The sequence below is a fragment of the Phaethon aethereus genome (assembly GCF_964289735.1).
Source record: "Phaethon aethereus genome assembly, chromosome: 18".
In the NCBI taxonomy this organism is placed as follows: Eukaryota; Metazoa; Chordata; class Aves; order Phaethontiformes; family Phaethontidae; genus Phaethon; species Phaethon aethereus.
This window is the reverse complement of record NC_138594.1, coordinates 12,957,837-12,984,742: the sequence shown is the minus strand read 5'-3', so window position 1 is coordinate 12,984,742 and position 26,906 is coordinate 12,957,837. Positions and strand designations below refer to the sequence as shown.

General features: G+C 65.0%; 1 protein-coding gene across 1 annotated transcript in view; it reads left to right on the top strand.

Moving 5' to 3' along the window:
• Positions 1–24,236: 24,236 nt before the first annotated feature.
• SDK2 (sidekick cell adhesion molecule 2) overlaps positions 24,237–26,906 on the top strand; it is a gene marked incomplete at its 5' end in the record, with an annotated part of 33,821 nt that continues 31,151 nt past the window's right edge. The window contains one exon of the mRNA XM_082008103.1: positions 24,237–24,315. Coding sequence (XP_081864229.1) covers positions 24,237–24,315 — 79 coding nt within the window. The remainder of the gene's footprint in view (positions 24,316–26,906) is intronic.

The window sequence follows — 26,906 nt, the reverse complement described above, 5'->3', positions numbered from 1 at the left end:
GCCCCTCGGCTCTGTGGGCAGCCGGGGGGGGACCAGGGCACCCCCGTCCCGCCGGGGACAGCCTGAGCTGCCGCAGGGTCTGGGGCCACGCTGGGCTGACGTCCGCAAGCACTCGGCTGCACGGGGGTCTCGGAGGGTCGGTCAACCACCCCGCCCCCGGCGCGGGTGCCGGGGCTCGCGGGCGCTGACGGCACCGAGCAGCATCCCGTCCCGCGGGAGCGCGAGTGCAGGGGAACAGAGGGCAAAAATCAGATAGCTAATTAGGTAATTGCAGGTGATTTTCTTTAATTAGAGAAAGGGACGGGTGTGAATCAGGGGGATGGGGAAGGTGGAGGCTGCTGGGCTCAGGGAGATGCTGAGCCCCCCGTTAGCCCCGGCCGTGGAGTCCCGGGCTCGCTGAGCCCCCCAGCCGCCCTGGCTCCCGCCGAACCCCTGCCCGCCCTCTCAAAAGAACCCCTCTAATTGCAGCAGGACCCTCGAGAGCTGCCGGTGATTGCCCCTGAAAGGTTCATAAACCAGGCACCAAACAACGGGAGATCTCTGCGATATTGTTTCAAAGAAAATTTAAAAAAAGAGGCAAAAAGAGCGGAGACGGAAACAGCTAAAGCCAGCGGGGCGGCTTCGTGCCCTGCCTTTTCTATGGAGATAAATAATTAAACCATTCTAGGGGACCTTCAGCTTTCTGAAAGCATCCGCCGGCACCGGGCCCGAAGGAAGCCGATGGCATCGCTTCCTCCGGACGCTGCTGGGTCTCCCTGGGGGAAGCGGCCAGGACGCGCCTCGGGCCGGGCTGGTGACGGAGCGCATCCCTGTGCCGCGGCCGGCTCCGGCACCGCCACGGTGCTGGGGTCCCAGAGCTGCTGCTCAGCTCCACCGCGCCGGCAGAGATGGCAGCGAACGTGGCACCGGGGGACGGCGCTGGCACCCCAGCCCGGCAAACGGCGTCACCACGCCGCGATCGGCAGCCGGTTATCCGCCTTACCGAGCAGAAGGCACAGGAGAAAACCCGCCCCGCTCCAGACAGGCCCATTAAACCAGCGTACACTATTATTCCTCAAAGGTGTAATTAAATTTAATTGTCAATTACTGGCGATGTGGAATAGGCAGAAATGGCAGCATCTGCCCCCAGCCCCCAGCAGAGGCGAGAGGGTCCCAGCGCCGGGCCCCCCCCGTGCCCCGATCCCCCAAGAAACAGGCGTCTGCGTCTGTTCACGCTACTCTGGTTTTTTTTACTTCACAAGAGCTGAAATCTGACCTTTTTTAATATACAAGGCTGCGATTTCGGAGCCAGGAGCAGCTCTGGGAAGAAAAGGTGGGAGTAAGTGAGATGGTGGGAGGAGAAGAAGCATCGCAGCCTCTCAGCGGGGTCGGCCGGGCGGCGTTTCGGTACCCACCGCGGGCTGGGGCCAAGCCGGCGGCGGGGATGCGCGGGGAGCATCGGCGGGACGCAGGAGCCTGTCCCGGCAGGGCAGGGCTGAGGGACGGGGGGCAGAGACGGGCGATTGCCCGTTTAAAAATAAATGCAAACTGTCACGCGCTTGGGAGCCGGAGCAAAGCGGGGCCGGGCAACGCGAGCCTGCCTGGCAATTGCAGTGCCGTGCCGCAGACGAGGTCCCGATAATTGCGCTTTCTTTTCTTCCTTTCTTTCGCTTTTCCCCCCGCTGAGCTGCAATAATTGGGTGCTGTCGCACGAGCTCACCCGCTGCCGGCTCCCTGAAAGGAGCTCTGCAATTAGCAAGCGTCACCCTGTAATAAAGCCTTTAATATCCACTTTCACGGCTCACACTGCAGTCACTCAGCCCCAGCCCCATCCCATCCCATCCCATCCCCAGCCCCATCCGCACCTCCGTTCCCATCCCATCCCCATCCCATCCCCAGCCCCATCTGCACCTCCGTTCCCATCCCATCCCCAGCCCCATCCGCACCTCCGTTCCCATCCCATCCCCAGGCCCATCCACATCTCTATTCCCATCCCATCCCCATCCCCATCCCCATCTGCACCTGCATTCCCATCCCATTCCCAGCCCATCCCCAGCCCCATCCGCATCTCTGTTCCCATCCCAGCCCCATCCCAGCCCAGGCCCTTCCCAATCCCGTCCCCATCCACATGTCCATTCCCTTCCCTTCCCTTCCCATCCCCACTCCCATCCCCATTCCCATCCCCATCCCCATCCCCATCCCCATCCCCATCCCCATCCCCATCCCCATCCCCATCCCCTTCCCTTCCTGATCCCATCCCCATCTGCATCTCCTCTCCCATCCCCATCCCGTCCCCATCCCATCCCATCCCAATCCCAATCCCAATCCCAATCCCAATCCCATCCCCGTCCCCATCCCTGCACAGCCTGGCAAGTGCCGGGGCGGCAAGACACCCACACACAGCACCCACGCCTGCTGCTGCCTGTCCACGCCTGCAGCCCCTGCCCACCCTCGCCGCTCCGCCCGGGAGCGGGTGCGCCGGCTCGAGCGGAGCCCGGCAGCGGGCCGTGCACGGCGTCGCGGCGCAGAGGCCTCGGGTCCGATCCTGACCCACTTTCCAGAGCGGAAAAGTCTCCGCCAGCATTTCAAAGCCGGCGCCCGCCCGGGAGCCCTGCGCGGGGCCGGGGTTCCCAGGTGCTTCCTAACAAACGCTCACAATAAGGTAATTATGGGAGAAATAATAAACGTGTCAGTCCTGCGAGAAGTACTTTTACTGGGAGTGAGGGGGGAGCCCCGCCGCCGCGTCGAGCACGCGTGCGCTCGCTGCACGTATTAATTAACTGGGTAACAACCTCCCCAGCCCCGTGCCGGGCACATTATTTATGAGTGTCTGGGGGTGGTGGTGGCTTACGGGCTCTCCTGCTCCGCTCGCTGCCTTGTGTTTCCCCCGGATTTTCTCCCTCCGAGTTGCCGTGGGTTGGTGCACGCCCGGTGGGACCCGCTGCCGGCTGCGGCACGGCGGGAGGAGAGATGCGGGGACAGCGGTGGTGGGAGTGGGGTGGGTGAAGCAGTCGCCGCGCTGCTGCCTGTGTCTTGCAGGCAGGGCCGGGCAGCATCAGCCGTGGTGCCCCCACCCTGGGGTGCTGCAGGTCCCGACCGACAGCCAGGGCTGCCCAAGGTGCTTCTCCATCCCTGGGAGACACAGGATGGGGTGGGATGGGATGAGACAGGGTATGATGGGATGGGATGGCATGGCATGGCATGGCATGAGGTGGGATGGGATGAGATGGGATATGATGGGATGGGATGGAATGGGATGGCATGGCATGGGGTGGGAATGGGATGAGATGGGATATGATAGGATGGGATGGCACAGGATGGGATGGGATGAGATGAGACGGGATACGATGGGATGGGATGGCACTGGATGGGATGGCATGGCATGGGGTGGGATGGGATGAGATGGGATATGATGGGATGGAATAGCACAGGATGGGGTGGGATGGGATGAGACGGGATATGATGGGATGGGATGGGATGGCATGGCATGGCATGGCATGGCATGAGGTGGGATGGGATGAGATGGGATATGATGGGATGGGATGGCATGGCATGGCATGGCATGGCATGGTGGCTGCAGCATGGGACCTTCCCTCCCCTCCACCCCACAGGACCACCAGCCCAGGCCAAGACCGTGGCCCAGTGCCCTGGCAAGCTCCGGCACAGGCGGGCACCGGCCCCAGCTCCCCCTCCCCGGGCAGCCGGCAGCCTGTGGCAGGGAAGAGGAGTTGGACACCACTTTATAAATCATTGTCTCTCTTTATAGGTGGAGTTTTAACCTTCCCAGCTTCTGCCTGGGGATTTATTAGCAGCTTCATTTCCTGCGGCAGTAACTCAGCGGGCTCCCGGGGCGGGCAGCGGGCTCCTCCGCACCCTCGAGCGGGCCCTTGGCACCCCAGCGGGACGGGGCACCTCCTCACCGCCCACGCCTGGGTGCCCACGTCCAGCGGCGTTGCCTTTTCCCCGACGCGATGCTGATGAGCAGCCGGGTCTCCTGCCTGCGGGCAGGGATGGGGGCTGCGGACCCCTGCCTGCATGGCTGCTGGGACAGGGGTGGGGATGGGGACGGGGGGTGTTTTGCAGGGGCTGCCAGCACTGGCGGCGAAACCCCCGTCCCCACGGTCCTCGGCTCGGCCGGCTCGCGTTCCACAGACCTGACGGCTGAGGGATTTTCATTCCCCGGAGGATTTTCTTAATTAGGAGACTCCATAACTCGCTATCGCGCGCACACGCACGCCCACTCATCTCCATCTCTTCAAAGGCTCTGCCCACCCACCCTGCCGCGGTGCCGCGGGCTGGACCGGCGCGCGGACGTCGCGGTGGCATCGCGGCAAGGGGGGGTGCGGACCCTCGCCCCAGCCCCGGCACGGGGACCCTGCTCCCGCCCGGGGCTGAGCCTGGGGAAGCGAGGACGGGGCGCGTCCCTGGCCCTGAAGTTTGCTTCCCCGATGAGGTCTGTGCTAAGGCGCTTAAGAAGAACTTTAGTGATGGGTTTTATAATCCTGCCTGAAAGCGAAACGAGCCTCCGCTCTCCTTCCCCCTGCCCCGTCCCTCCTGCCCCCGGTGGGGACGTTCCCGCCCGGTGACCCCACACCGACGGCCTCCCCGGCACCTCCGGGCGGGTTTTGCCCGTTCGTTGGTTGGGTTTGATCCCGGTGCTGCCCACGGGGCCGGGGACGGATGGCCGTGGGTGAGAGAGGCCGACGCTGGCAACGTCTGGATGTGCCGGCGGGGCAAGACGTGGTTCAGCTCCTGCCCTGGCGCGGCAGCGAGCCCCCCTGCATCCTCCTCCGGGGGGGTTTCAAAGCATCCAGGGTGCCGGGAGCCGGCTGCGGCGCGGCGGGAGCGACGCAGCGAAGGTGCCCGCTGGCGTGGGGTGAGCACCGTGCGTACCCGCCGTGCCTGCACCGCACCCACCGTACCGGCGCTGTACCTGCCGTCCCTGCGCCGTACCTGCCGTCCCTGCGCCACGCCCGCCGTCTCCGCGCCGTAGCCGCCGTACCTGTGCCAGACCCGCTGCGCCATCGCCGTCCCCGCCATCCCCGGGCTCCTGCGGGCGCATTTCCCGCAGCGTGTTGAGCGCGTTGCACGGGAGGAATTGATCCCCGCTGTTTCATTTATTAGATGGTGTAATACCGCAGAAACCGTTTCCACAATATCCCAAACTAAATCATTTATTCTTGACAAAAATCCAATAAAGAGCTCAGTCCTTCTCCATAGGCAGATAAAGCCCAGATTAACGGGGCTGCCTAGATCAAAAAAAAAAAAAAGAAAAAAAAAAAGGAGGAAATGCTGGGAAAATGAGCACGGGATGTAGAGGAGACTTCTTCCACCTTCTTGCTTTCCCAAGGCTGCTGCAGCTCAGGGTTTTATTACAAAAAGCCACCTAAGTATTACAGGCTAATCCGTAAATCCCAGCCTCGTAAAATATGTGATGGATTTTGTAAATTGTGCCCTTTACAAATCTGATTGAACTTTTTTTCCTTGCTAGTTCCCTTTTCTTCTCCTTCCCCTCCCTTCCCGGGGGATTATTTTTCTCCTTGGGGAGCACGATGCCTTTTGGTGCCTGTGTCCTGGCCCTGCTCCTGCTCCAGCCCGACCCCCTGCTCCCTGTTTGGAGTCACCCGCTGGGGCAGCGACTCGGCAGCGAGCCTGGACCACGGGGGCGATCCACAGGAGGGGAATGGGGATGGGTGGGATGGGATGGGGAAGGGAATGAGGATGAGGATAAGGATGATGATGAGGATGAGGATGGGATGGGATGGGATGGGATGGGATGGAGTGGGGATGGGGATGGAGATGGGGATGGGAAGGGGATGGGAAAGGGAATGGATGAGGATAAGGATGAAGATGAGGATGAGGATGGGATGGGATGGGGATGGGAATGGAAATGGGAATGAGGATGAGGATGAGGATGGGATGGGGATGGGATGGGGATGGGAATGGGGATGAGGATGGGAAGGGGGTGGAGATGGGGATAAGGATGGGTTAAGGATGGGAAGGGGAAGGGGATGGAGATGGGGATGGGGATGGGATGAGGATCCGAAGGGGATGGCGTGGGAAGGAGGTGCGGAGCCTGCCCACGGCCCCGTGGCCGGAGCTGGCTGCCTGCATTACGAATCGCTCCTTTCCCCATCCTGTCCCGGCAGGTTTTGGGCAGCCGACTGCATGGAGGCAGGAGCCTGATTTTAGGGATTTCTGCCTTCCCTGGGGTGCCCTGAGGTGTTTCAGGGCTGGTGGGGGGCAGAAAGGACTGGGTGCCCCCGGGGATGGGTGTCGCCTGGGTGGCACCCGGCTGGGGCAGGGGCACCCGCTCTCTCTCCGCTGCAGCGGAGCCACCCCGAGCCGGCGGGGCCGGAGCCAGGGCCCCGAGGGGCTGCCGGTGGGTCAGGCAGGGACCGTGCTGGCTTTGGCTCCTCTGCGGAGGCTGCGGAGGGACGCGGCTGCCCGGCCAGGCTATAAATCCCGGGTGTCAGATGTGGCGCGGGTCAGTCTGAACCCCGACTGCGGAGCGTCGCCAGCCTGTGCCGTGTCTGCCCGAACGCCCTCGGGGGGCCGGGGTGGTCCTCGGGGCCGGGCCGGGCTGTGAAGCCTGGAAATGGGATTTCGCACAGGCATCCCTTCGGAGCGCAGCCCAGCATCGCGGAGCCTCCCCAGGCAGAGCACGTTTCTGCACAAGTGGGATATACTTGGGCACGTCTTTCCTTCCTCCAACGTTATTTCCTGGGTTTTTATTAAAGCAAGATGTTGCTGGCGAAACTCGCGCTCCCTTCCTTGTTTTTCCATCAAATTATTCTGCAGAGGAACATCTGGCAGCAGCTGACAAACGGGCTATTCCTGCCCTCCTCTCCCGCAGCGGAGATGCTGATTGTCCTGGCGCGGCCGGGGGCGGCTGGCAAATGCCACCTGCCACCGCGGTGCCTGTCACCCTGCGCCGCTGGGTGACACGGGTGGCAGCGAGGACGGGGACCCACCACCGTCGTGCCCCATGCAGCAAACCAAGAGCGGGGAAGAGGCGGAACAGCCGCCACGTCTGTTCGTTTGACTTCGTTCCGCCCTGAGCTGCTTTGTCTTTTGGTTTAAGGGTAACGCTTCGGCGGACGGAGACCTGGGATCAGATCCCGGCTCTGAGCCGGGCTCCAGCCCTCGGCAGCCAGAGCCGAGTCCTGATTTCTGCCGGGGGCTCAGATCGCCCCGAGATGGCTGAGCGGCAGCGGCTTTGGGGGATGATACGTGCCGAAGCCCCCCCAGCCTGGGCCGGGCTGAGCCTCGCCGGGCTGGATGCCTTCACCCCCAAATTGTGAAAAAGCCGACAGGACGAGTTCCCTGCGCAAATTTGGGGTATGCTAAGTGCCCTCGAGGGAATGAGGGCCGGGTTAGCGCCCAAATGTGCAGCGAAGGGCGCCTGAGCTCCCGCCGGTGCTGACTGTGGGGACAGCAGGGCCGTGCCGTGCCTCAGTTTCCCCAACAGCAAACGGCGCTGCGCTCGGGGCAGCTGGGAGCCGTCAGCCCTTCCTTTCCTCCTGCAACCCACCCCGGCGACTAAACGCGGGCAGCGCTGGTGGATGCTAGGTGGTAACCATGGCAACTGCCAGGTTTCTGTTTCCTTGCCCTTGCCAGTCACCTTGAGATGACACCATGTCCTGGTCACCAGCCGTGCACCCCGCGTCCCCCGGCGCAGCTCCCACCGCCGGTCCCCCGGCTGCCCCGGCGCGCGTGGCCGAGGGACGCGGCGGCAGCAGGGCCGTGCCGGGGATCCCCTTCCCCACCCCGAGGTGAGGGCCGGATCCAGGCATCCAACACCAGCCAGGCTGTGCTGGGGGTCCCCGGGCTCCCCTCACCCCCGTGGGACGGCAGCCAGCGCCGTGGGGTGGAGGAGGGAGCCCCGCGCCGCCCCGCCGCCGCATCCCCGGCGCTGGCAGCATCCCCGCCCGGCAGCGCCGGCGGAAGGAGCCCCGCGAGGCGCACAAAGCAACATCTGCAAGTGCTTAACCACGCAGCCGGCCCGGCCCTTCCCGAAATAGCTCGCTGGGGTGGGCTCCCATGCCAGCACTGATGTCATTTGCTTTTATTTCCCTCCCGTCCGCTCCTTCCCCGCTGGAGACACGATTCACTTGTCAGCCGCGCTCCATGCCGGCGGCTTGGCCGCCGCGAGCCCGGCCTGTGCCGGCGCAGCCGGGGTGCCGCTGAATGATGGCTCCCGGTGCAGAGGTGCTGGCTGGGGCCAACCCCGCCACGGAGGGGCTGCATGGGTCCTGGCACTCCGATGGTTGCGATGCCATCGGAGGCTCCTCGTGTCCCTTCGCCGGAGCCAGGATGAGCCCGTATTTCTCCAGCAGTGTGGGCGCTGCCTGGAAATGGGGGGGATCCTGGCTGCCAGCTGCCGTCTGCTCCGGCGGGGTTGGCGTGAGTGGGGAGGGGTTGGGGGACTGCAGCTCCCAAGGGGGATCCTGGGGCCCCCACACCTCCGGCTGTGCCCTAAGGAGAGGGGATGTCCCGGCCATGCCCCGGCACGCGGCTCCAGCACCGCAGGGCTTGCCGGCGGGGGTACAGCCGGGACGTGCACCCGCGGCCCCAGGCAGCTCCCCGGGGCTGCCGATGCCTTTGCACCACAGGCTGCAGCCAGCCCCGGCCCCTCTCCGCGTGCAGGGGGTTAACGTGGCCACCGCCGTGCAAGCCGAGACACGGCCTGAGGCTGCGCCAGCCCCGGCAGGCAGGAGCCGGCCAGCTGGCTGCAGCCCCTCGCCTGGCTCCAGCACCGGCACATGCCTCCGGAGCGACGTGTCCGCGCAGCGCCCGCCGGCGCAGCCGCCCGGGACGCTCAGGGCTCGGCTCCATCCCTCCCGCCGCCACCCCTGCCGGGATCCCACCGCGGGGGTCTGGTATCTCCCCTGGGCCGGGGGGCCACGGAGGCGCCAGCAGCCTGGGGCAAAAGCGCATGGAGAAAAGGCGCCCTGCCCCTGCTCCGCGCGGCAGAGGGACCCGGGGGGGTCAGGGACCCGGGGCGCGGCACAGGGACCCGGGGGGGGTCAGGGACCCGGGGCGCGGCACGGGGACCCGTCCGGGGTCCGACACCAGCAAAGAGCAGCACAGCGGCCAGGCATCGCAGCCGTCCCACCTCAGCAATTTTGCGGTGCCGTAAATCACCGTTGCGGCTGGACGACCCTTTGTCGCCGCGTGTGTGACCCTCGTGCCACCGGCGCCCACGGGCAGCACACGCAGGCGGGACCAGGGCACGGCAGAGCGAACGGCCGGCGGTCGGGTGTGCCGAGCGGTTCGCAGGACGAGAGAGCTCCGGCGGGCGCAGGCTGCGCGCCGTGCTGGCGTCCGCCCGCCGCAGCCGCTCCCGCTCGGCAGTGAGGCTTCGCTCGGAGACTTACCTCTGCCTGCTGGAAAAAGGGCTGGAGCGGCAGGATGCTTCCTCGCGCAGCCAGGGAGGAGCTGTGTGGGGCACGGGCTCTGGCTGCCTCTGCTTCACCCCAATTTCCATTTCTCTGCCCTGCAGTAGCGCAGGGGACCCCCGGGTCCCCTCGGTCACCCTGGGGGACGCGTGGGCTGGGGAGATGCCCCTGTCCCCTCCGTCGCCCCGGCTCGGCACACTGCCCGTGCCCGCTGCTCTCCGCGCCACTCTGAGACATGCAGGTCGTGTCCCCCTGTCCTCCTCCCCTGCAGGAGCACATGGCACTGCGTCCTCAAATAATTGCTTCATTACGGGCTAATTACTGCAATTAGCTGAGCAGTGCTCCTGCAAGTGCCTGCTGGCCTGTGCACGGCAAGCCGCGTCCCCTCCAGCCCCGCAGCCCACGGAGGCGGCACCAGCCACCGCCCGGACGGACCTGAGGATGCTCCGCCTGGCTCGGGGGGCTCGAGCTCGGCACCCTGAAGGGTGCTCAGCCCCATGGGGACCCCGGGAGGAGCACAGGGCCGGGTGTGTGGGTTTTCTGGGCCCCCCAGAGCTGCCTCGGCCGTCCCCATCCCACACTGCCCCTTCGGGAGTCGCACCCAGCAGTTTGCCATGGGACCGGCACGTGCCGATGCGCTGCGGCACTGCGTCGCTCTGGTCCCCCCGCTCTGCGGTGACGTCGGTGACATTCAACACCAAGGGGTGTTGAACAGCACCAACCACCAGGTGCTGTTCCCTGCTGACCTTTACGGGCTTTTCTCATCTGCTGAGGCTCCCGGCATCGTGGCAGGAGCCCCCGGCAGCTCCCCGGCTCTGCTGAGCGGGACAGTGGGGCCGGGAGGTGCCGGCGGCTCCTGCCGCTTACCCATGTTTTGCCTTTAATTCCTCCCCTGGGCCTTCTCCCGGATGTGGCATGAGAGATGAGAAATGGAGACGGCTGCAGCCCCACGGACTCCGGAGGCCCTGAGGAGGCTCCTCTCCTGCACTCCGCGGTGCCGGGAGCGGCAGTGGCCCCAGCGGGGCTGAGAAGCCCAGAGGCCATGGTGATGGGCACACTCACCCTTTGCCTTTGGGCTGGTCTCACAAAGCTGCTCCGCTCAGTGGGAAGGGGAACCCAGCCTGGGCAGAGGCAGGATACGTCCCGTAGGGCTGGGCGGCACACGGGGCCCCGCAGGGCTGGCGTGTTGAGGGGGGACACGCTGCGGAGCAGCTGCATTTGAGTCTTTTCATCTGCTGACGTGCGCTGTCATGACGGAACGTGTAATTGGGACGCGCTGCAGCGGTGCGGCGGCACGCGTCCCTCCGGCTCGGCTCGCCTGGTGCGTGCCGCTGCGCTGGTGGGGGGGTTGGCGGTGGGATGCTGTCCCATAACGGGCTTATTTGCTTTCCTTTGGCACCATCTGCTCGGCGCAGGAATCGCTTACAGTGACATGAGCCGTGGGCGGGTGTTGCCTCCGCGCCGCTGAACGGGACCCCCGCCCCCGCCAGCACCCAAAGCCTCTGTGGGGAGACTGAGGTGCAGCAGGCGCAGAGCCGGTGTGTCCCCATCTGTCCCCCAGCGCAGGGGAACATGCGACAAGCCGGGGTGATGGGGGATGCACAGAGGCCCCGTCCTCCACTGTCACCGCGGTGTCGGCACCGTCCCGGTGCCACCGTGAGAGCCGGGAGCGCTGGGGACAGCCATGTCCCATGCCAGCGGTCGCGCTCAGTTCCGCCGTCGTCGCCGCTGCCTGAGCCACAGCCGCGCTTATGAATAAATGAAGTGCGAGCAAAGCGTCTGCCTAATGGCACGATGACAAATGTGTACCGAAACCGGAGGGAAAAGGGAACGATTTGAGGAATTCAATTATTTAACAGAAGCGTGTTACTGGTATGCACCGGGGAGCCTGTGCCAGCGCGGCCCCAGGCTCCGGCACGGGGAGGCGGGGGGCATCCCGGGGTGCCCCGTGAGATATTGGGGATGGCAGCTCAGCCAGGCTGAGACCCCCCCACGGGGGACGGCGACATGCAGGGTGGGGGTCTGCAGCAGCCGGCGGCCGGGTGAGGTCGGGCAGCGCAGGCAGCGTGAGGGCAGCGCTGGCGCGCGGCTGGGGAGCGCGTCAGGGCGGCAGGAGGGATTCATTCGCACCTCGCCCGGGCTGGCAGCGCCCTGCTAGGGAGGTGCAAATGGACTCGGCAGGGGCTCGCAGAGCCCCCCCGCTCGGCTGAATCGCTGGCGGCTGAAGGCGGCACGGGGCCCGATCCTGCTCGGTTGGCAGCCGTGGTGCAGGATGGCGGATCCAGCCCTGGTGGTGCCAGAGTTTAATGTCACACGAGTCAGGACCAGACCTGATGGAAGAGGATGTGCATTTAAAATTGATTTAAGTCAGTCCTACTGTCCCCAGCGCCCAGGGACGTGTGTCCCCGTGGCCTGGCCACGGTCACATCTGGGTGGCACAGGGGACAAGGGGCACTGGCTGCCTGTCCCCGCTGCCTCTGCTGGGTTCCCCTCCGTGGTCGGCAGCAAGCTGGGGGCTCGGACAGGTCCATCCCTCCCTTTATGGCTCGCGGTGGCTACAGGGACCTCCAGCTCCATCCTGCACCGTAGCTGGTACCACCTCCGCACCACCGGCCTCCGCCTGGGGCTGTGGGGCTGTGCCGTGACCTTGGCCGCAGACGCCAGGGGCCGAGTCCAGTGCCGTGGATCAGTGTGCATCACCCCCGCCACGCAGCCGGCGGTGACGACACGCGGCAGGGGACGAGGGCGCGTACATGCGGGCAGGCGCTGGCAGGGGATGCGGGCTCCAGCAGCCAGCTCTCCGCGCACGCCCGGCTGCTTGCCGCGCTGCCTGGAGGCCGCTCGCTCTTAGCTTGCATATGCTGCGAGGAGACAGGCTTTATTCCCCTCCAGCCTCCTTTGGCTGCAAGCCAGCGAGCGCCCGGCCTTGGGCAGAGGCTCGGGTCGGGATGCTCGGGTCCGGCACAGCCCACGGTCCCTCCGTCCCTCCCTTCCCCTGCAGCTCCGTGGTGCGGGAGCAGACCCCGCCTGAGCCCCGGTGAGATGTCGGCATCCTCTGCTTGAACACTTGATAAAGAAAGCAAACACTGAGCAGCATCCGCCGCCGAAGCCGGCTGGGGCAGAGCATGCCGCTGCCCATCCCAGAACATCAGAGGACCCTGGCGTGAGTTTAATTCTGGCCCTTGTGCCAAAGCAGCCCGTACCTCTCGTGGCCGCAGAGCTCCCCGCGCCGCTGCCCCAGCCCTGCCAGCAGCCTGGTTGCTCCCAGCAATCCCAAGCCCTCGGCCCTGATGGCAGCCAGAAGGAAGCAGCTGTTTGCCAGAGAGGCAGAGTCTGGCAGCGGGCAGCCGTGCCGCAGCCCGTGCCAAGCCGGGGAGCCGTGGCGGTGAACCTGGCCGTGCTCTGAACAAGCAGGAGTAGTGCCAGGGTGTGGGTTTCTGGGGACCCTTTCGTAGGTCCAAAGTGCCCAGGGATGAGGTGCCACCTCGGAGCCCCTCGGTCCCAGCCTCCCCTGTTCCCAGGGTCCCCGGGCTCCTGCAGAGCCGCAGCCAGCGAGTGGCTGTTTGGAGAGAAGACACATGGCAGCATCAATCGGAGCAGGGAGCGAGAGCACAGCCGGGTGATTTAGGTGACTGGTCACCGTCATAACCGATGATGAGCTGCAAGGAGAGAGAAATAAGAAGGCGACACAGGCTGGCGCCTCTTTGCATAAACTACTTTATCCGCAGAGGGGATCTGGCACCGAGGGAAGTGATAAATCCCCCTCGCCGCAGCCGTGCGCTCAGGTGAGATGGCTTTTGAAGGAAGGCAGCGGCTCGGCTGTGAGTTACTGGCTGGGGAGTGCTCACGCCAGCTGGCATGGGACCCCAGGGGTGCCCGGTCTCCGGCATGGGACCCCGGGGTGCCGGGTCTCTGGCATGGGACCCCAGGGGTGCCGGGTATCCGGTGTGGGACCCCGGGGGTGCCGGATCTCCGGCACGGACTGTGGTGGGGGGATGGCTGCAACCGAGATGTGCAGGGGACCCTGCGGTTCCCAGTCCCCTCCTGTGCCATCCCAGTGCCAGACTGCACCGTGCAGCCCCCCTCTTCCCCCTAGCCCTCCCATCTTCTTTAGCCCTCGTTTATGAATGGGCTGCAGCCCAAGATGGGGAAGGAGGAGGAAGAGGAGGCACGGGAGCGAGGTGTTTCATTCCTGCACACCTCTTTCAACACACCAGATGGGCAGAGGGAAATCATCCATAATTGTTTATCCAGAAGCGATTCTGAGATGCGATGAGGCAAAGTCACCTTCCCCTGGTGGTCCCTGCCCCGGAGCCAGGACCGCCAGGCAGCGATACCCCTCCGGCTCCTTTCCCCTCTCTCCCACACCTAATGCTGCTGATGCCGCTCCTCATCCTCTGAACGAGCCCTTGGCCATGGTCAAGGGTGATGAGTGATGGAGAGGCTGTGGCACTTTCAGGGACAATTCATCACCGGCCAAATAAAAGCAATATAAAGTCTGTGGGGAGGCCGGGAGCCGCGTGCTGCCGCGGTGCCATGGCCGGGGCATTGCTGTCCCCCGTCGCTCTGGGTTTGCTCTTCTCCGCTCGCCTTCAGCAGTACAAATTTCCCATCGTCTTATTTAAGCACACGAGCCGCCCTCCACCCCCGGGCCCCGACGCTCACGTACCCGAGCCCAGCAAATGATTTACGCAGAGATGATGTACGACCTGCTGGCGCATCGAAGTTTGCAGCTAGTCCCGTAGCTGAGACGTCTCCGCAGAGAGCGGTGCTGGCTGGGGGGGGGTTCCTCGCGGGCTCGCTCGCGCGCTGGCCGCTGGATCGTGCTGCTTGGGACGCGGCTGGGAGGCGGCAGCGATCCTTGGGAGCTTGGGTCGCTTATTTTTTTTTCTTGAAATGAGTTTTTTTTTAAACAGCCTCACAAATCGATCCCCTGTCACCCACCCCCTGCCCCTGCTGTGGGTAGGGGCAGTTAAACGGATCCCCGAGCCCTCGGCGGGAGCGGGGGGTCTTCCATGTGCAACACATGTGTGTCCAGAGCCCCTCCGTGCCTGCGCGCACGTGTGTCGAGCTTTGCTGTACGCGTGGCTGCGCATCAGTATCTCTGCGTGTGTATTCTCGCTGTATACATGGGTGTGCACAGCTTTATGACGACTGAAATGGAAAAGACAATTGGATGTCAAAACCCATCCGAGGAGCCCATTTATACCCACCGACTTTTATGGGATTCCCACTGATTGATTCAGGCCCCATAAAACTTCCCACAGCAGCTCGCACCCCTCGCGGCCGCTCTGCCTCTGTTCCGTGGGGACGCGATGGACGACTCTGCCTGCGGCGGGGTTGTATCCGGCATCCCTGGACGTGCAGCTTCTTTCCAGCTCCCCGCCGGAGCCGCTCCAGGTCAGGGATGCGGCGCATGTGCCGCCATGCCGTCCATCATGCTGCCAGAGCATCGGGCGGGCGGGGGGCTGGGGGCCGTGGCCGGACCCTGCACTCGGCCTCCCGCCGCGGCGCGACAGCCCTCGGTGCCACCGGTCCATTCAGGGCAGCAGCCGGGCTGCTTCACGCTGTCGCCAGCGGGACAATCCATCTCGGCACTGGCCCGCATCCTGCACCGGTGCCGCGCGGCGCAGCTCCCCGCGCCGAGCGGTGAGGATGCTGCCACGCCAGAGGGTCGAGGCGGAGAGCGGCGGGGCGGCACGGGGCCGCGGCGAGGCTGGCAGCGTGTGCCGGAGGGACGGGGAAGGTCTCGCCTGCGGCTCGTCAGTGTTAATCACCGCAGCTGCCCCCGTGTGCCGTGGGCAGCCGGCGGCTCGGGGAAGGCATAAATCTGTGCGTTGGCACAGTTCATCGCCACCAAACCCGGGTGAGTCTCTGGGAGCCGGGATGGGCAGCCCGGCCAGCCGGCAATGAGACGGGGACACGGGACTCCGCTCCCCCCGTGGCTGGTCCCCACTTTTGGAAAGTCGTGGGAGCTGTGGACCCCGCCAAGGGCAGGACACGGGCATCAGCCGTGGCGTGCAGCTGTGTCCGCCAGCAGCCGGGGTGAGCCAGCCCTCCGTACCTCCCGGTGTGTGCAGCTGCGGAGGTGCCCGGTAGCCAGGCGGACAGCGCCGGCGCGGGGCCGGCAGGATCGGTACCTGTCTCCGGGGAGGGCACGGCCGGGGGCTGGAGCAGGTCACCCTGTGTCACCGGGAATCACGCAATGCCGGTGCAAATCACGCGCAGGTGGGTGCAGAGCTCGGCGCAGCCCGCGGCGCTCGCTCGGCGGGTGCTGGCCCAGCACCCCTTGCACCGCGCTGGCCCCGTGTGTGCCTGTGTTTGGGGGGGGGAGCCTGTCCTGGAGGAAGGTGATGGGAAGACCTTCCCCAGCATCCCTGGAGCTGCTGGCACTTGTCGGAGCGACTCAGGCAGCAGCTGCCCGCCAGCGCTCTCCTTTCCGCGGCTGAGCGCGCTGACCTTTCCCAGCGCTTCCCGGCTCGGCCCCCAGCCGCCGCTCCCGCCGGCTGCCGGCTTTGGCGCGGGTGGGAGGCGGGGGGGCTCGCCTCCCAGCCCTGCCCTCCCCAGCACTCACCCAGCACCTACCAGTATTTGTACCTCCCGCTGTGCGGTGAGGGCTTGGACACAATCAGGACGCTGACATTTTTACGCGGCGACAGACGGCGGGCTGCTGGCAGGGTGTGTCCGACATGGCGGTACCTGGGACACCAGGGAGTGGTGGTGGCAGGGGAGGGTGACGGGCACAGTCTGGTCCTCCCGCTCCCTGCAGAGGATGGAGGGCACTCCCAGGACTTCCAAGACGTGGGCTGGGAAGGCACGGTGCAGCCTTCCTCCCATGCCACCGGCTTTCCAGAGCAAGGAAGGGAGGTCACCCACTGCCCTGCATGGGAGCGCAGCTCTTGTGTTGCCGTTGCGTTGCCGTTGCGTTATTGTTGCATTGCCATAGCATCGCCACCGCCTTGCCGTTGTGTTATCGCCGCGTTGCTGTAAGGTTGCTGGAGCATTTCCATCGCGTTACCGTAGCGCTGCCATCACGTCGGCGTTGCGCAGCCCTGCATCCAGCGCAGCCCCGGGAGCCTCGCCCGCGGTCTTCCTCGGAAGGCTGAAGGCCACAGAGGTCTCTCACCCTGGTGGTTTTTCCTTGTTGCAGCAAAGCCTGGCCAAGGAACGTGGCCGGCGGGAGGGAGCGCAGGGGCCGGGGCTGCTCCACATCGGTCCACGCGCCGAGCTCGGAACGCCGAGCGCTGCCCAGTATACGGCTCTGCTCCCAGTACAGCGTGTCCCCGCTGTCACGGGAAGGGCAGCGCACGCTGGTTCCATCACGGCAGCGCATCTCGCAGGGCGACGTATTCCCACCCTCTTTTATAAAAAGCAATGCTCCTGTAATAAAGAATTTAATAACCCGCTGTGCCTGTGTGGATAGAAAACTCATTTGTTTAATAGGCAGCAGTTTGGCTTTGTCATGTTCATTTAGTTTTTAATGACGCACAGTTGTGCCAATATTGATTTTAGCTTATAGGGACTCAAAAAATTTACTATCTGGAATTATCTGAAATGTAGCTGTTTTATCTGGCAGGCAGGAAGATGGATCTCTCCCCGCCTCGCGCTCGGCCGGCGCGGCGGCGGCACGAACCGTTTGCGAAGGGCTCCACGTGATGCCGTGCCGGTTCCCGTCTCACCCGCAGCGCGTGGCGGCAGCCGGCGTCACCGTGCTGGATCTCACCCGGCTGAGCTCTGCCAGCCGTGGGCACGGGGAAACCGAGGCAAGGGGGACGGGGGGTCCCCCAAGTCCACCTTTGCCTCGGGCTGGGGAAGGGACCCAGCAGTCGGGTCTCTCCGCCTGTGTTTCGTGAGGCCATCCGGTGCGGGAAGCAACGTGTCGGCGCAGCACGGGCCTCCCCCCCCGCCGCCCCGCGGCCTCCCCTTCCCTCCCCAACTTTTGATGAGTCAGCAGCTCTCGCGCAGCGCGTCCCCCCCGGCACGGGGCGACAACTGACAGCAAATCCCACCGACGGCCCCTCATTGAGCGAAATTACCGGGCAGGAACCAGCCGGAATCCGTTTTCCGAGCCCCTGCGCGCTCCTCGGCCCCCGGCCCCCCCCGGTGTAACGCAGGGCGCTCCTCGGGGTGCGGTGACCGCCGGCGCTGCCCCCCGTCCCGCCGGCCCCGGGGGGAGCGGAGCAGCGCCGGCCGGAGCAGCGAGCCCAGCAGGTGCGGGGGGCTCGGCGTGGGGAGGGGGCTGGGCAGGGACCCTCCTGCCCGGGATGCCCCACGATCCCGATCCCAGCCAGGCTTTTTGCCCACCAGCACGGCGTAATTCACTTTGAGGTTTTGCTGCTGCTGGCAGGATTGATTGAGGAGCTGGTAATTACCTCTCCCTAAAATGCCCCCGGGGCTTTGCGGGAACACAAGCGGGAGAGCGAACGGCTGATGTTTGGGGGGGACAGGCTCTGGGAGCCCCGCAGAGCCCCGCATCCCCCTCCCTGGGTCCCCGCTGGCGCCCACTCCCCTTTGCTGGTTCAGCAGCGCTGCGGCAGCCTGCTCCGCCAGGCACCCGCGATCGGACCTCCCGAGCAGCCTGTGCTCGCCGCTACTCGCTATGCGAGGCTGTAAATATATTATTTACTATTTCTCCTAATATTATCCATTATTTATCACCTAAGCCTGTAGTGCTGGAAATCAGTGCAGCACCTGAAGGGCCCTGTGCTGGGAAACCGCCCACCGGACGATGGAGAGCCCCTGCAACGCGCCGGGCTGGAGCACCGAGGCCGGGGCCGAGGCGAGTGGGCATGGCGAGGCTGGGGCGCGTGGGGCAAGGACGTGGGGGGTTGGCCTCCCGCCACCCCCTGATGGCCCTGGGGAGCCGCCGGTCACGTTGGGGGTATCTCTGTGGCTTCCTGATTATAGCACATCAGGGACCAACGTGCGCTGCAGCCCACCGCGGGCACGCGGGGAAGGAGCCAGCAGCCCCCGCCTTCGTGCCAGGCAGGGGCCCGATCCTGCGGGCAGGGATGGCAGCCCCCAGCGAGGACCCTGCCCCGCTTTGGGGGATGGGGCTTCCCCCTCCCCTCAGTAACAGGGTAGTAAGTGGGGGAGCCGTGGGCTGGGGGCTGCAGTCACTCCCTGCACACACCTGGAGGGGTTTAACCTGCAGGTGGATTAAATCCACCGGCGGATTAAATCCTCTGGTTTAACGCAGAAGGGTTAAGTGAGCCCGACACGGCAGTGCTGGGGTGAGGGCAGTGCCTGGGAGTGCTGCCTGGCTGCTCCGAGATGCTGGAGCCGGCCCTTTCCGTGCGGGATGAGCCACAAGCGGTTCCCACCGGGGACCCCTAAGAGGGGCTTTGGGCTCCGCCGCTTCCGTGAGCTTCTGCTGCCGGTGTTCGCGCGTGTCTGCATGCGCTTAAGCGTGGGGACCGTGAAGGCAGGGGTGCTGGGGGGAGCACGAGCAGCCTCCCCAGCTGGCGTCCTCCCCAGCCCTTTGCTGTTGGGTCTAGAGCAAAAAAAGCCCTTCTCCGAGCATCGGGGGCTTGTGGGGAGCTGGGGGTCAGCAACGTGTTTGTTGCAAGTGCTGTGGCTGAGGGCGGTGCAGCTGGGGGGGGTCCTGGCACCCCCCGCCGGTGCGTGGGGTTCAGCGGTGAGCGCCTTTAAAACCTCAACTCCTGGAAGCGTGTGGTTAAGTGAGAGCCTTGGGTCTGGCCCCGGCAAACCTGGCTGGTCCCCAGCTGCTGTTCTTGAGAAATGCGCAGGAAGGTGGCCTTTACGCCTTAAGAAACCGTGTTAAAATGAGCCAGAGCCTTGGGCTACGTTTTTAATCTCCGGATTTAAAAATTGGCTTTGAGGTCTGGGCTGTTGCTGGGGGGCTGGTGCTGCTGAGCGGGTGTTTCTGTACCGGTGGTCTCGGGGTGTGGGGCCGGTGCCGAGCTTGCCACCGCGAAGCTGGCGGTTGCACCTTCACTTTGCCAGTACACAGCGGAGCCAGCTTTCCCCATGGCCCATCCTGGGGGCTGTTTTTAGAAATGCTTCTGCTCCCCAGTACCTGTGGCCTCAAGGAGATGCTCTGGAGGAGGATTTGCCAGTGCGAGCCCCCAGCTGAGGAAGGGCCGTGGGTCTGGAGCAGCAGGAATGGTGTTTCCCCCCACTTTGGGGCTGGCGGACCCTCTTTCCTGGAGCAGTGTGCGGGGATCCAGCCGGGACCCCCAACCTCCTGCTTTTTGCAGGGCGGGAGGTTCCCTTCCCCACGGGCGCGAGCGTCTTTCGCCGTGCTGGCCGCGCTGCGGGCAGGCTGATAAAAGCTTTGTGCTGGAGCAAAGGCTCCTGCTCGTGCCGGCTTCCCCGGCGGAGGACGGCTGCTGGGATTAATGCCTCTTCTCCACCTGCAGCTCCTGCTCGCCGCGGCCTGTCTCGGAGAGCCCAATCGGAGACGGTCTGGAGCAGGAGAGCGAGCGTTAATGCCAGCGCTGCCTCTGCGCCGCGGCGGGTTTGGCAGTCCCCGGCCTGGTGGTGCTGTGTGTGCCAAACCCTCGCGGTTGGGCTCAGTGGAGACAGGGCTGGGCCCCCCCGGTCCCCACGTCCCACCCCAGGGAGGTGGGAGCACCGGGCAGGTCTCCCTGGGAAGTTTCCGGCCCTTCTTGGCTTGTTCCCAAACCGCCGCTCTCCAGGGCGGGAGCCAGATCCCGCTTGGAACAGCGGCTGCTGTACCCACGGCCGGGGCGGTGCCGTCGGCTCTCGGCCGGCTCGGAGCCCCCCGGCTCTGCAGCACCGCGCTCAGGCTCGCTCTGGGCTTGAAGGAGGGTCTTACCCGGGCTGAGATGCCCCAAGCAGCTGATCCTGGGAGAGAGCTCTGTGCTGGAAAAAGGAGCGGCGCCGGCAGGAGGGAGAGGGCTCGCTCCTGTTGCTATTCCTTCTCTTGGTATATTTTTTTTGGATGACGTCAAATATTTAAGATGTTTCTGCTCCGAGCTGGTTTGGAGGCTCCTTGCACAGCGTCCGAGGGCAGCGCAGAGCCCCGCTCGATGCCCTTCACGGGGAGGCAGCTTCAGTCCTGCTGAGAACGGAGCATCTGCCTGCGCGTGGCCCTGCCCGGGGGCTGGGAGCGTCCCCACGGCCCGGGGTGCGCGATGGCTGCGTCTCGCCCCACGCCACCCTTCCCCCGGGGAGGGGGGGAAAGGACCTGTCCTAAGCCCAGGTTTAAAGAGAGGAGTTAACAGATCTCAGAGACTGCTCATGGCCTGCAGCACTGTCCTGAATTAACTCTTCCAGGAGAGCAGATGCTTCTGGAGAAATTAAAAAGCCACTTCCAATCTTGGTTACAATAAAAAAAGTATTGGGGAACCTTGCTGCAGCCAGTCAGTTTTCCTCACCGTTAGAAACATGTTCCTTATTGCTAGTCTGAGTAGGTCTGGCTTCAGCTTCTGCCCGTGGGAGCTTGTTATACCTCTGTCTGTGTGGCTGCAGAGCCTCCATTATCCAATTTCTCCTCCCGATGTCGGTACTGACAGCCTGTGGTTACAGCCACCTCCTCTCCCCCTTGGTAGTGGAAAGGACTGAGCTCCTGGAGTCTCTCACTCACGGGCAGCACTTCTGACCTTGCCTCTCATGTCCCAGCCCCTCAGAGCAGGGAGCTCAGAGGGGGCACGGTGCTACCCATGGGACGTTGCTCGTGTGCTCAAGGAACAGCGATGCTGCTGAGAAAGAGATGGTGCCTCGTCTGAGGAAGATGAGGGATGCTGGAGGACAGCTGAAGGAGGCTCTTGGCTGTTGTCCTGTAGCCTTTGGATAGCATTGACTCCCAGTCCCTGAAGTGCCTGACATCCCAGCAAAGACTTTTACATGTGAAATAAAGCCTTGATCTTTTTTTAGAACTTGCCTTGGTTTCAGACAAGAGGTTTTAATTCAAGCCTCAGCAACGTATTTTGGGTTTGACTTTGATGCGCCCTCTTCAAGCAGGAGGCAAAATAACAGCTTTCAAATCTCCAAATAGGCCCGAGGCGGCTTGCTGCTGCCCGCGGGGCCGGCGCGGCGGCTGCGCAAGGCGAACCCCTCATTAGCTGAGGGCTCCAGCAGCAGCCGGTGGACGTGCTGCTGCCGTTGGGGGCTGGAGCCCCCTGCCCCGGGGCTCGGGGGCTTCTGGGGAGGAGCTCAAAAGCCTCAACCCTGGTGTGTGCTTGGAGACCTGTGCATCTTCACCCCTTCCAGAGGGGTCTTGGGGAGGTGAGAGTCATGCGATGTAGCTCGCAGCTGGTCTGCGTGCGTGAATCATCGCGATTCCTGCCATAATTACGAGTGATGCTGCCCCAAATCGTAGCTCGGAGTGGGGATTCTCGACAAGCCATGTGATGTCGCTGGAGGATTCGGCCAAAACTTATGGGAGGTGGAGAGGTGGGGGCCACGGTCTCCCGGCTGGGCATCACCTGGCATGTCCTCAGGGTCACCGTGTAGGTGGCAATGTGGGTGCCACCAGAGCCCGGGGATGTGCCAAGGTTGTGCAGGGCAGCTCTTGGCTTTTCCACTCGCTCCCGGAGGCAGCTGTGGTGCCGCGTGCTGGAACTTGCTCCTGCTTGGATGGATTTGGGCAGGGGAGAGCTGGTACGGAGCGGGCAGGGCTGTGCTGCCAGGGCTGGGAGGGGGGACGTGCTCTGGTGGGAGCATTGTGGCGAGATCAAAACTCACCCAGTCCGCCCGAGTGACTGTGGGGAGCCAGGAACCTGTGCGAGTGGGTAACAAACGGCTCGCACCTCGGCAAGATTAATTGTAATAACCATAAATCAGTGCAGGCAGCAGGGGCAGGCGCTGAATTTATGGCCCTGGAGACAGGAATTCCTGTTCTTTAAGGAAAAAAAACCCTGATCCCGCAGGGGCCTGGGAACGTGCTGAGCATTATCGCGGCTGCTCCCTGCTGCAGCACGTGTGTCGGTGCTTGGGGAGCGGGGCCCAAGCCCACCGCGGGGGGCTGAGCTCCCCCCTGGCAGGGCAGCCTTTCTCCCTGTGCTTGTTCCAGCCCGTACTGGGAAACACCTCCTCGAGGGGCGAGCCAGGATTGCAGCCTCCCACAGCACATCGATCCCCGTCATCTCGGTTGAGAATGCCAGCCACAGAGCTGATTAATGCTGGGGTGGGCAAGTGCTGGGTTATTGTTCAGTCTTTCTTCAAGAGGTCGATGGGAAATTTGGCAGTAGCTCTCCAAATACGCAACGCGCACGCAGGCATTGTTTCCCCCCCCCCCCCCCGAGGACTGTGCATGATTTACACCTGAGTGTGTGTAATGTAGTGGCAATGCACACCGGTGTCCGGGCACTAGCGCACACAGTTGTATCGATGCTTGTGGGAGTGTGCTCCCTCCGTCCCTGCCCTGACTTGACCCGGTGGTGCTGGGCTTGGCTTCAGGCTAATCTGCTCAGGCTTCTATTTCACCCTGATCCTTGTAGGTCCCTTGGCTCAGAGGTACTGTGTGTGCTCAGGAGGCTGATCCAACATTCAAGGTGGATATTTCCTTCTGTGCAGATGGTGTAGGTCCTTGGGTGTTCATGCTCCATAGCAGCCCTGACTGAGCCCCTCTCCCCCCACCAAATGCAAGGCCCTGTATGGGCGTAAGGCACGGACATCTTTCAAGGATGTGTGTGCGAGGCCTGATCCTGTTGGGAGATCAGGGCTTGAGGAACTGCAGGATCAGGTCTGAGAGCTGGTATGTTATCTGGGAGGTGCTGCTGGCTCATCTTGGGGGTTAGAGCTTTTATTTTTTGAGAAACCTAAAATGTTTGCTTTGATAATCCTGTAGCAATGAGTTCTGCTTTTGAGCTACCCCCGGGGACATGCTGTGGCCCCTTCCCAGGGACCGGGTGCTGATGCTCTGAGTGCTGTCGGTGGGGCTGGGGGCAGCGCGGGGTGGGGGGCGGCTCCAGGCGCCTGGAGAGGCGAAAGCTGCGGAGGGGAGCTGCTGCTTCCGCGCCCCGGAGAGGGGAGGGACGGACACGACACTCCCCCCCCTCCCGCTCCTCACGAACCGGGGATGGCCGGGGGGACGCGACCGCTCCCTCCGCGGCTCCGTGCGCGCCCGGCCGCGGCCGCTGGGTAGCGCTCGGAGCCGCGCCGTCTCCCCGCCTCCCCGGCTCGGGCTGCCCCCGGCTCCGCCGCCGCGGCTCAGTCCGCCGCCGCGCCGCGCAGGAGAGGCAGGCAGCCGGCCGGAGCGCCGAGAGGGGACGGCGCGGCGCCGCCAGCCCGCCCGCCGCGCATCGCCGGCGGCTCCGAGCGGGACCCCGCGCCGCCGAACGCCGCCGCCGCCGCACTTTCCCCCGTTCCCCGCGGGTGCCGGGGCGCAGCGGGAGGCAACCGGGGCGGGGGGGAGCAGAGAGGCCCCCCTCGTCGCCCGGAGCCGCCGAGGCGGGGATGTCCCGAGGCAGGAGCTGAGCGCTGGGGAGGGGCCCCCTGCCGCCCCCCCGCCCCTGGACCCCAAAGTTTTCAGCGGCTGCGGCGCGCTCGGCTCCGGCAGCGGCGGGGGCCCGGCCCCGGGGTGCCCGGGCGGGCAGGAGGGGCCGGGGGCGCGCAGCCCTGCGCTTCCCGTCCCTGACGCGGGGCGCAACGCCTGGGGAGTCTCGGCCGCCGGCCCTGCTTCGGATTTGGGGGTCCCGGCTCCACACGTCCCCGGGGAAGTTGTACGTGGTGGCGAGCTGCCTGGGGACCTCCCCCCCGTCGCCCCGCGAGGAGCCTTTCAGCCCATCGTCTTCGTCCCCCCCCGAGCAGCGCTGCTGCGGGGGTCCCTGCGCCGGAGCCCGGCCAACAGCAGGGCTGGGGCCGCGGCCGCCCGGATTATAAAGTCGGGGAAGTTGCCACCCTCCCCTCCGCCGGCTCGGCGGAGCCATGGCCCGGCTCGGGAGCTGGGGGCTGCTGTGCTTCGCGGTGCTCGCCCTGCCCGGCCCCCCGGGAGCCGGCGCCCAAGGTAAGGGGGTACGGGGGGGGGGGCACCCTCCAGCTCCGTCTTTAATGCTGGAGATGGACCGCGGAGGGTTGGGGGGGTCCCAGCTCGGCTCCCCTCAGCCGAGCCCCCAACCTCCCGGGCCGGGGAAGCTTTGTGCCAGCCGGAGGGGCGGCCCCGGAGCTCCTGTCGCGGGGGGGCATAGCATCTATGGTGTTCAAGAAGCACCCCCCGGGGGCTCCGGGGTCCGCCGGTACCCAGCGCAGCACGGTGTCTGGGAGGGCTCGGCGGGGCCGAGCAGCACGGCTCGGCTCTGCCTTCTCCTTCCCCCTGTCCCATAACTGCCCCCAGGCTGAGGAAGGGAAACGTAGCACTGAGCATGGGGTAGAGACTGCCCTGCACCGCTTTTGGGAGGCTGAGCAGCCCCCGGGGATGGCAGAGGGTGAAGGCACCCATTTCACCCCCTCCCGAGGGACCCCCGCTGCACCGCAAGACCTGGGGCGCAAGACCTTGGGGAGCTCCTTGCTCTGCGGTTGCTCCCATCGACCTCCAGCCAGCTGGTCGGAGTGGGCAGGGTGCTGGGATGGCGGGGGTCTGCGGCCCTGAGTCCCCGTGGGTGCCCGGGGCTCCCTGTGCTCCCAGCCGGCCCTTGGGGTGAGGCAGTACCATGGGGCAGGGTGAGCCCTTCTGTGTGCCTCGCCTCCAGGGCTCTGGCACGGCACAGTCTGGTTTTTAGCTGCTCCAATACCCAAGAGTGATGTAGAAATAGTTTATGGCCCTTTGGGGTGCAGCTCGTGTTCAGAGATGCCGGGGGGGGGCCCGGGGGCCTGTCCCCTCCCCAGCAGTGGGGCTCCTGGCTGGCAGGGCTGCAGCCCGGACACCTCCGTCCTCGCCGCTTGGGCCGAGCGGATCCAGGCTGCGAAACCAGGGGGGGCACGGTGGCGTGCCGGGGGTCCTCGCCCGCGACATTTCTTGCCCTTGTTTGCGGCAGCGAGTGGAGCCAGAAGTCCCTGTGCGCTCCCGTCCTCCCGCTCCCCCTGAGCCTCCCCCAGCACTGCTATAATTTCTCAGTAATTAAGTTCAGAACATAACATCTAAAGCGGCAGTATATTATCCGGGCAGGCCCTGTGTGGGGAGCTGTGAAGGTCTCTTTGATTGATTCACTCCCTTGCCGAGTTTCTCTTCTCCTGGCTGGCATCTCCGGCTGGCGGGTCCCCCGTGGTCCGTTTGTTCCCCGCCTGCGGGACGGGCTCCTGGTGTGACCGAATCTCCTTCCATTTGTCTGTGGGGCTCCGGGGTCTCGCCGTGGGGTGGAAGACGTGGGGCTGTCCGTGCTTCAGCCTTCTCAAGGGGTGGGGAAGGGGTTTTGCTCCTCTCTGCCGGTGCAGGGGCCGAGCTTTGCGGCTTTGGCTCCCTGCAGCGCGTGTCACGTCCTCGCGGGTGGCGTGACATTGCTCGGTGCCCAGCCCCGGCGCTGCGTGGCGGGCGGCGGGCGAGGCCGAGCGGAGTCGCGGTGGGGGGAGCATTGCCGAAGCCAGGCACGTGCCCGTCTCCCCTGCCGCGCATGGCACTGGGGATGCGCTGGCAGGGTCACCTCCCCGGCTGCGGTGCCCGGCACGCGTGGGCTGCCGACACTCGCCGCTGCGGCCCGTTGGGGTGGGCCGGGCGCTGGGGCGAGGCAGCCGGAGAAGGAGCAGACGTGCGGACAGGCTGCCGGGCTTCGGCCTGTGGCTCAGCCCCGCTGCGGCGGGGTGGGCAGGGCAGCCCTGCGCGGGCAGCGGGAGCAGGCAGGGCTTTGTGCCGGTGCTATTGATTGAGGCGGCCAAAGAAAATGGGATCAATAGAGAGGGTGAGGAGGAGGGGACGGGGCGAGACCTCCTCGGCCGGGGCGTGGGGGCTCCCCGGGCGCAGGATGAAACACTTTAATACCTGCAGTTGGTAAAACAAAGGCCCCTCGCTGCCAGGGAGAGAGGGGCTGGAAGTTTAATTAGTGCCTGTCTGTCCTGTGTAACTATTAATTACCCGTGGCAAAAAATAACTTATTGATTAGGGGCCTCGCGCTAATTACCCGGAGCCGAAGGCGGTGCTGGGTGGAAGGCTAATCAGTCAGTGCCGCCCGGGCGCGAGCTGTGTCGCAGTGCGACCTGTGCCGGGGCCAAGCGCCGGTGCCACGGCCGGGGGGCACGGGCAGCCCCCCGCTGCCAGCCCTGCCCCAGCCAGCCCTCGCCTGCAGCAAAGGTGCCTTCAGCCGCTTAAGCAAGACAATAAAGGCCCCCAAGAGGTGGGTGTCTGGGGAGTCCAAGCCCTCTCCTCCATACTTTTTGTAGATTTTGTGCCCCCCCCGGGATGCGATTTCCCCCCACCCAGGGCTGGGGGCGCAGCCCAGGACCCCCCGTGCTGGCACAGCACCTCTAATGGGATTGAGGAGGCTGTGGCCAGTCCCAGGAGGGATTTGGGAGGCTTAAGGTTCCAGACGGGATTTGGGGCAGGGGCCTGAGACAGGCAGCTTCCGCCAAAGAGGCTTATTAGAGGCTGGAGCGGGGGAGTGCCGGCATCTTCTGGCACCCACACGTGGTGCCTGGGCACGTCTGCGTGCCTAGAGCCCCGTGGGGCGG